The 10024-nt window shown below is 41.6% G+C and overlaps 1 protein-coding gene across 1 annotated transcript; it reads left to right on the top strand.

Annotated features, from left to right (window-relative positions):
• The first annotated feature begins 3764 nt into the window (after nt 1-3764).
• On the top strand, nt 3765-9448 carry LOC310799758 (26S proteasome non-ATPase regulatory subunit 14-like). The gene is made up of 11 exons (XM_083662355.1): nt 3765-3876; nt 4084-4133; nt 4430-4501; nt 4721-4840; nt 5531-5601; nt 6374-6524; nt 6795-6902; nt 7908-7982; nt 8074-8199; nt 8976-9038; nt 9295-9448. The coding sequence occupies exons 2-11, from the start codon at nt 4086-4088 to the stop codon at nt 9391-9393; spliced, it is 933 nt and encodes a 310-aa protein (XP_083518481.1). The 5' UTR covers nt 3765-3876; nt 4084-4085; the 3' UTR covers nt 9394-9448.
• Nucleotides 9449-10024: the final 576 nt, after the last annotated feature.

Raw genomic sequence — 10024 nt, forward strand, 5'->3', positions numbered from 1 at the left:
ATTGGCCCCTTGTTATATTCCTACATCCTGTTATTATTTCCTACATCCTCATTTGACCTCAAGGACCCCTCAGGTCATCGCACAGGCTTATAGGCATTGGAAGAAGCTATTGTAGTTCTGAGACTGATGATGAACACCCCCCGCCTCAATGGACTCAATCAAAAGTCATGTCAGTGGAACCAGTTCTGGGCCTCAGCCTCTGTTTGATCTGCCTGTGTGTACATTCTCTGTCTTTGTTTCTGTTCGTGCAAAATGATCGTAATCCTTTTGTTCTGTCTCCCTTGTCTGCCTTTGCTTTTTCCCACGGCGCTGGGCCAGCAGGCGTGGGCCAGAAGACGGCAAAGTCAGGACACTCACCCCCTCACTCATTCACCCACCCATGGACGTTAGTGAGTTTAGTGAAGGGGCGGGGCTAGGGAAGAGGAGTCGTAGCTAGGGATAGGAGGGTGGTAGAGACTCGGGATTCGAGGGGTGGGTATGGGGGAGTGGCTAGGGGGACGTGGGTGGTGGGAGGGGGGAGGGGCCGTAGCTGGGGATAGGAAGGTGGTAGACTAGATAGTCGGATTCAAAGGGGTGGGTATAGGGGGAGTGGCTAGGGGGATGTAAGGGAGGGAGGTAAGAGTGGGGAGGGGCTAGGGATAAGGGGCCATAGCTCGGGATAGGAAGGTGCTAGAGAGTGGGGATTCGGGGTGGGGGGTAGGGGAGTGGCTAGCTAGGAGGATGTGGGTGATGGGAGCGGGCGTGGTGCCATAAAGCTGAATGGCCACAGCACTGCGCCCATGGGCTTAAAGGTTTTTCGCTTGTTATATCTCTTAAACAGAAACAAAACAAAACAATGGTTGTTTTAAATGTGCTTTGTAAATAAACTTGGCTTGATATGATGATATGATATATCATCATATCATAGGATAGGATACAATGCAATTCGATGTGATGTGAAGCGATACAATACAATTCAATATGATAGAATACGATATAATATAAGGCGTGGCACCATGATATGTCATGACATAACATGATGCTTAGAGATAATCGACTGGACAAACAGGGAACTCCCTTTTCTCGGGCCTGTGTGCCTTTCTGCCTCGTGACTCCGCATTATTTGACCTGTATCTCTTTGCCAGCCATACTATTACGCCTCATATTGCATGTAATGCACTTCGCAAATAAAATCCAACTTTCCGCGTGGAATGACACAGTCCTTTTGGTGGGACATTCCACTCACGTTTAGCATCTTTCAGATGTATTCTGACAGCCTCCTGGATAGAGGCGAGGGAGACAGAGCAGGGGGGAGGCAGGGGAGAGAACATTCGCAGTCTCCTCTCAGGCCATGAGGGGCACATATGTGGCCGGGCACCCAGAGGCGGCGGATGGAACGACGTCACTATCTGGACATACATTTGGCTCTCACTTTTTGTCTAATTACACTCGTTTTATATTCACCATGCAATCAGACAAAGGCTCACAGCGGTGCTTTGCCACTGGGCAGCCATCCTGCCGCAGCAGATCCTGCTTGAGATTTCGGAAGTGAAGTCGAATCCAAATCCCATCAGGATGCAGGGAGGCTCTTAAAGCATCACATTTCTCCCCCTGCTTTCCTCTGCTAGCGTTGTTATGGCTTCAGGGTGGTGTCGTGTTACGGAGATGCCTCTAATGTTCCTTGAAATATCTTCAATCCTAGCTGCAACTGTATACTATACAGTTGCAGCTGATCACTAGTAGTCTTTGATATTAGTTGTGCTTGTTGTTACCCAGTATTAGTTAGTGATCAATAAACCAGTATTCCATCAACTCTGATGCAAACTGGCCCTTGGTGAATGGCAAGGTTCCCATACAAATACTTAATACATATGCACACATATGGAAAATAAGCACCACAAATAATTCTTTGTTTTCATGAAATGTCCATAAGAGTCTAACAGTATTTACAAAACAGACAGTGTGAATATATGCCAAGGTGGGTATATGAGGTACATAATGGGTCCAATAGCCAATAGGTGCTCTTGCAGCCTTCAATGTGTTTATCTACCCATACAATCTCACAAAGCTCTAATTAATACTATTTGATGTGATTGAAACGATATAGCGACTTAAAATTTCAGGATATGAATCAAATCTGTTCTTCAGTCTCAGGATTTTCTGAATTCAGTGAATTAGCCCAGTGCGTAATTGTGATTCAGCCACCGACAAACGCCATCCAGTTCGAAGGAAAAACAGTGACACTTTGACTTTAGTTCCTTGTCGTGCATTATGATAACTGACACAAGATTCTTTAGATGACACCAGATTCTTTATATGTATAATCTAATTATTGTAAATTGCTATTTGCAACAATTACCCAAAAGAAATGTAAGAAATAATGATCAATGCCAAATAATTTAGAAATTGTAATAATAATGATATATATCTCTAATCTTGAATAGCATCCCATTCTCGACCTAGTAGTCTATAGAAAATAGTGTATCATCTCCAAGGAATAACGTCTTGGCAATGTGTGAAAATGTTAGCTAATTGCTGTGTATATTGGCTTGTATTTCCTTAGTAGTGAGGTAAGTGCTTAGTGCTATGGGTGTGGCAGGCAGCGACTGAGGAGTGAACAAGATTAGCTGCTTTTCCCGCATCTAATGAGGGATTAGGGAAAAGAAAGTCCAGGTGGGGACCTCAGTTTTCTCACTAACCTGTTTGCCAGGCGGGCTAAACTACACTGCTAGCTGGACTGAGTTTGCCCTGCTGGATGGCTGCTGTCGAGCCAGAATATATGGGACCACCAAATGGAGAAGCTTCTTCAGGATAGTGATGGAGAACTTTGACCCAGGGTTTGCAGCTCCTCGGGGAATAATGAAATGCTTGGATTTTGAAATATGAGAAACCACGCAGTTAATAAAATCACAGTCGTTTCATTCTTTCCACTTTTTGAAAGAGAAAGCGTATATCATTTTTAATACGGTGTTTCATCAAGACGAGGGAGGCACATGCTTGAGGGAAAGTTCTGGGTGTTCCTACAATTCAAATGAAAATGTATGGCTAATAATCTCAAAGAGATCAACATTCCAGTTACAGTTTATATTAATTGCATCACCCAATCTGCTGCATTTACGCACACAAAATTAAGCTCCCCCCCCCAGTCAGTTTTATATATCAAAATAATAATGTATGGATAAGATTTAAGTCACAACCAGTCTACTCGGGGGGTCCACATGAAAAGAAAAGCTTCTGGTTTATATAAGCTTCATATATATATACATATACATATACATATACATATACATATACATATACATATACATATACATATACATATACATATACATATACATATACATATACATATAATGTACATATACATACATACATACATACATACATACATACATACATACAAACATACATACATACCGGTACATACATACATACATACATACATACATACATACATACATACATACATACATACATACATACATACATACATATACACATATATAGGACAGCCTATGTAGCAAAACCAGTGTAATAATAACAACCTAATATAAAGTAATTCTTAGAAAATGGGGAAAATATTGAGTGCATCACAGTTTTTAGCTCGAGATACAGTATACAATAATATCTAGAGATATTTAGTTTGACTATTATTGGGCCAAGCATTCTGCAGCATTACCCAAATATAATGGTTGTGGCGCCCTCCAGCGTCTAAAATGTGCAAATGCCAAAGGAGCCGTAACGAAAAACGTCATGTCAGTGCGACAGAAGACATTGTTCAGAGAGCGACAGAATTCTGGCTGATTCATTGCTATATTGTACTACATTTAGCCGGTTGGTCTGACTTGATAGCGCTCAAGAAATCTGACTGATTTGACAGCACTACAACAACTTAAGGTAAAACATGTGAACGCAAACGTTAGTTGCATTTTAACAGGAAAATACTGCAAAACGGAATCAATGTGTTGATTTTGTTATGCTAGCAGACGAAGGCTACCCTCAGCAAGTCGTGCTTCTAACGCTAGTTTAGTTATTCATCCAACAGTTGAACGTCACTAATCAACGCTAAGATAATTTATTTTTGTACGTGTATGTTTTTAACAGATATGGACCGGCTACTGAGGCTTGGAGGCGGACTGCCTGGTCTTGGTCAGGTAGGTTTGCTTGTTAGTTTTCCCATAGTGTTTTTATTGTCATTTGTTATAAGTTGCGATAGATGAAAATGCAACAGCCATCAATATAAAGAAATAAATCAGTTAACGTTAATGTTAGTTTTTCTGAAACTCGTAAATGTTAATGTTTTCCCCCTTTAAACTATCCTATCCTCATAACCTATGTCTGTGTGATACTAACCAGTCAGTTGGATTGTAGTTATTGTCCCAAGAAACTATTTGAAAAGCTTGAACTGGTCATTTTAACAGCTACTGTGTTGGTTGGTTTGACCCCCCAGGGGCCCCCTACAGACGCGCCTGCTGTGGACACAGCAGAGCAGGTCTACATTTCCTCTTTGGCTCTTCTCAAGGTAAGCACATTACAACTGCACGGTGAAAAAACCCATCAATTATCATAAATTATTCATTTTTTCATTGTCAGTTCAGTTTTGCCATCCTGTGACATGACCCCAATATTCATTTCAGCATTGTCAGTGGCTATCCTGTCACATGACTCCAATATTCATTTCAGCATTGTCAGCTGCTATCCTGTCACATGACTCCATGTATCTATTTGATCCATGTTATAGATGCTGAAGCATGGGCGTGCCGGTGTGCCAATGGAGGTGATGGGCTTGATGCTGGGAGAGTTCGTCGATGACTACACAGTGCGAGTGACTGATGTGTTTGCCATGCCCCAGTCGGGAACAGTATGTATCTTTCTCATATCAAGATTATGCAGCCACCTATCTAGTTTAAGTTAAGGTATTCAAAGTTGTTAAAGGTTAACTGTTATGGTATTCTTATTTGATATATATTGTAGTTAGTAAATACCTAGTCTCGCTGGCCAGCCTCCTCTCCCTTCCGTCCGAGGAGTCTGGCGCCGCAGGTCTCCATAGTGGGATTGCGATGGGCGGCGCTTAGCGGCAGTGCCCTTGGAAAATAGTTTCCAACAATCCAATTTGCCGTTTTCAGCGTGTAGCAACGAGCTACAGTAGCGTGTAGGTTTCTGCCGTTAGCTTGCTAGCTAGTTAGCATTGTTGTTTTCACTGAGGCGGCAGGGCACTATTTACAGCGACACACAGGGAGGAGGGAGCGGAACCCGCTCTGATTGACGTGGTCGGAGCCAAGGACAGAGTTTGTAATAACCCGGGAGCGGACATCCGGCTGCCACCGAAACGGTCGCTCCAATGGGAGAGCAGCTGTAGAGCAGGGGAGGGTTTATCCCAGTTATGGTGACCTGCAGCGCCAGACACCTCAGACGGAAGGGAGAGGAGGCTGGTCAGCGAGACCAGTAAATACCTGGTTGTATTCTTGATATAGTTGGCCGTTTTGAAAGAAACTGTGTATGATAACATTTGGGCTTGGCTCATAATTGCTGTCAATTCTCTACCTAACAGGGTGTGAGTGTGGAGGCGGTGGACCCAGTGTTCCAGGCCAAGATGTTGGACATGCTGAAGCAGACTGGCAGGTGAAACTCTTTCACCAGCGATGCAGATTTGGAAGAATTTCTTAGGATCAATCACCAAGAAATTCCTGGTGTTCATGAATAATTTGGTTCGGAAAATAATCTGAAATCCAGTTGTTTTGTGAACCAGAAAATTAACGGCAAAAATGTGATCATTGGAGCTATAGTGTGATTCCTTAAATATAGCTTTTGCACGATACTCAACTGTGCATTGTCTAACCTGTTCAGTGGAAGCTCATAACCAACTGTAAAACATGTTTCAGTGACCATAGTCTTCTTCTTTTAAGACTCTGTTGCAAGATTAACTTGCATGTATTGTTCGTGGAAAGTCTTCCCCCTTATGACGACCTGGGTCTTACATGTGAATAAAGAGATGACCTGGTTAAATCACCTCCAAAGTTGTCAGCAAATGCTGAATTCCGTAAAGCTACAAGCCAAGGCAGCTTTCACCTACAACTAACTATATAAGAACTAAAACTATATAGGCCTAAATACAGCGCACAATGTTTGTGATAAGCTTCTCTTTCTATGTGAAACTAGTGTCTCCTGCATTAAGCTGTATCATTCTCATTTCTGTTTATTGCAGATATACTGACGTTTTTTCTCTCAATAGTACTCGAGGCATACTCCTATAATCTTATATGCTTGAAATATTCTTTGAATAAATTGAAGAAGAAAATGTAGGGTCTTTTGTCTGTTAGTGATTGAGCCTCCCGTGGCCATCCCTCTCTCTGCCCTCTAAACATGTTGGCTGTCCTCTGTCCATGTCCACCAGGCCTGAGATGGTGGTGGGCTGGTACCACAGTCACCCTGGTTTTGGCTGTTGGCTGTCGGGGGTGGACATCAACACACAGCAGAGCTTCGAGGCCCTGTCAGAGCGAGCTGTCGCAGTGGTGGTCGACCCCATTCAGAGTGTCAAAGGAAAGGTAGGGATGTTCATTTGACTTTATATATATATATATATATATATATATATATATATATATATATATATATATATATGTATGTATGTATGTATATATATATATATATATATATATATATATATATATATATATATATATATATATATATATACATTTACATGCACGATCTGATGGATTAACAATTCATTTTGAATACTGAGTGGATTATAAGTAACTTGTTATTCAGTAGCTAAACTGATTTAACGCGAGGCAACTTGATCTTCTACACAGGTTGTAATTGATGCCTTCAGATTGATCAATGCCAACATGATGGTGTTGGGCCATGAACCAAGACAAACCACATCAAACCTGGGTCATCTGAACAAGCCCTCTATCCAGGTAACACGTTGTTTAAGGAGATACCACTTGGGGGCAGTGTTTCCCCTATATGCATTCAGTAGCGGCACCCCCCCGCTGCTGAATTACACTGTAAACAAAATACTATAGGAATATTATAGGATTACTATAGGAATATTATAGGAATACTGTAGATCCCTATTGCCAAATACAATTGTATTGCCTGTATATCCTACTAGACAGGACAGGACTAGGCAAGCAAAATATTTTTTTTGTGCTTCACCCCTGCTGCTACAAACACATCCTAGGGGAAACAGTTGGGTTTCAGTTCATGTGAAATGAAAAATAAAATGGCCTAAGAGTGGATTCAGGGTTGGTTGAGTGGTGACGCTGGCCGTCTCTTTGAAGCAGACAAGCACCCGCCCACCCAGCCAAGGATCCAATCCTGACATAAATAATTTCCTTCTGTCACTTTAATGTCCCCATGGGAACATTAAAGTTTCATCCAAAACTCTTGACTGTAAACAGATACTCCCCTGTCACAGGGTGTTTATGACTCTTCAGAGCTCAGTTGTCCAGCTTGCTTGATCAGAGAAATGTCACATAGGATTTTAAAGCAGCTACGAGCAAGATTTTCGATTGTTATTAAACAGTCTAAATTTAATATCGATGCCTCACATCTTACCTCTAATATTAGACGAGACCAACGTAGAGTAGTCTCGCTTGCCCTCGCTACTTTCTGCTCTCGCAAACATCTCTCGGTATATTCTTAACAGTTTGTTTGTTTGAAAGTAATTTTGTGGGTTATGGCCGAAGTGGCCGATTCACTCTGCTTTCAAGCGAGACTACTCTGCGTTGGTCTCATCTAATATTAGAGGTAAGATGTGAGGCATCGATATTCAATTTAGACTGTTTAATAACAATCGAAAATCTTGCTCGTAGCTGCTTTAAATACTACTTTAATCAGTTCAGATGCTGACACGAATGCAAAGGCTGTATTATATTATGTTGTTTACTTTTCTTAACCCTGGGTTTTTATGTTTTCAGGCTCTAATTCACGGACTAAACAGACACTACTACTCCATCACCATCAACTACAGGAAAAATGAGCTGGAGCAAAAGGTTTGGATCATCACACACCATACATATGGTTTTTCTCTGGCGTGTTCCAACTGAACATGTGAAACATGACTTTTCATCGTTCTATTGTTAGATGCTGCTGAACTTGCATAAGAGTGGCTGGATGGAGGGTCTGACCCTGCAGAACTACAGCGAGCACTGCAAGCACAATGAGACCATTGTCAAGGAAATGCTGGAGCTGGCTAAGCACTACAATAAGGTAAAACCTGCTGGACTTGAGGGATTTTAGACCTTTTCCAACAAGACTTTTTTTCTTTAGGTCTTTGTAAAGTGGATTTTATTGGTCTCTTTACAAAACTGCAATAGCCTTGAAAGTAATCACATATAGTATATATAAATATATATATATTTCATTGCGGCTTAGCGTTACGTGTTGACTTGGCCACTACCTCTAGTAATTTCAGGAATCCGTATGTCTGTGTGTCCTTCGATCTATATATATATCTCGGGAACGTCCACTGAGGTGTGTTGCTGGGGTCGGATTTGTTGCAATTTGGACACACCACTGTGTGTTCAATATTAACCCATTGATAGCTGATGCAGCATTTGCGTGTATATCCCTCATTTGTGTGTGTATCCCTTTAAGACCGTGAACTGCGGTTCACGGTCTTAAAGGGATACACACACAAATGCTGCATCAGGTATCAATGGGTTAAACTTTGAATAAACAAGCTATCAGTGCTCTGTGCAGCTGAAGCAGTGGGGCCAATGGGCACTGCACTTAGTTATAAAATCACCAAGCTACTTCCTGGTGTGCCAATGTACAGCACACCAGCTTCGAGTAGTTTGGTTCTACTGTTGTTCCCTTATGTATACTGTAGCTCTATAGCCTAAAAAGTGAATAGCGTACCTGCCCTAAGCACTGTGCATGGCAAAAAGCGTTACACGCCAATGAAGAAATGCACACACACACACACACAGAGACCCGGCTCTCCCGAGCATCTAATAATGAAATACTGTTGTCTCTCCACCCAGGCTGTCGAGGATGAGGACAAAATGACCCCAGAGCAGTTGGCCATTAAGAATGTTGGAAAACAGGTAACAATGACATTTCAAGTTGCAGCAAAATATCCTGTATCCTGACTTTTAAAATGTTAATTCCAAGGCCAATGTTTGTGACTCATGCCAGCGTGTGCAGACAGTCAGTAGAGGCAGACTGTTTGTAGAAATGAAGTTTGTGACGAGACTAGTGAAAATGTGATTTTGTATTTGCTTGAAATAATGTTGACCACAAATCACAATTCCTTGTTTAGTTTTCTTTCTCTAATCCGGTGCTCCTCTGTCACTCCTGCAGGATCCAAAGAGGCACTTGGAGGAGCATGTCGACGTTCTGATGACATCTAACATCGTACAGTGCCTAGCTGCCATGTTGGATACGGTAGTTTTCAAGTGAAGGCCCCATGTGTATAATTGTTAATATTGCCCGGTTTTCTTTTATATAAAGTAAATGTATCTATGAAATGATGGCCATTGACTCGTCTCTGGTATGAGTGTGTGTGTGTGCGCCATTTCTTACTATCATTACAATCATACTATTACATCGTACTATCATATAGGATAATAGGATTTTGACAATATTTTCCTTATGTAAAGTATTTTAGACAAAATAATACTCCAATAATACTCCCTGGACTCATCCTTGATTTCTAATAAGAGGTGAACTACCTTGTTTTTGTTGAGGAAAATTGTGTATTTGTGGTCGACCACAAGGCTGAGTAACTGATTCTGAATGCACTCACAAATCCTACTGGACATGGAGCCAGTTGGTATATTTCTGTCATACCAGTTCTGACCACTGTGTGGCGCCCTCCCTGTGTGATTAATTCATCTATTTGGCCCAAAGTTAAATGGAGAGAAACTATTTTACAAGCTGAGATCAAGATGGAGTACATTGATTAACGGTTAGTACTTTTATACGGCAACAGGCTTGGCAGCTTGAGAGTTACAAGTGAAGTCATTTAAAGAAGCTATAAAACATGTCAGCCCAGTTTGTTTCAGAGTTAAAGCATCTAGGAAGGCTTATG

The sequence above is a fragment of the Poromitra crassiceps genome (genome assembly GCF_964638095.1).
Source record: "Poromitra crassiceps genome assembly, chromosome: 28".
NCBI classification, from domain to species: domain Eukaryota; kingdom Metazoa; phylum Chordata; class Actinopteri; order Beryciformes; family Melamphaidae; genus Poromitra; species Poromitra crassiceps.

Coding starts and splice junctions, on each gene's coding strand:
- LOC310799758 (XM_083662355.1), top strand. CDS start 4,086: ATGGACCGGCTACTGAGGCTTGGAGGCGGACTGCCTGGTCTTGGTCAG. Junction 4,134..4,429: donor GACTGCCTGGTCTTGGTCAG/GTAGGTTTGCTT, acceptor TTGACCCCCCAG/GGGCCCCCTACAGACGCGCC. Junction 4,841..5,530: donor CCATGCCCCAGTCGGGAACA/GTATGTATCTTT, acceptor TCTACCTAACAG/GGTGTGAGTGTGGAGGCGGT.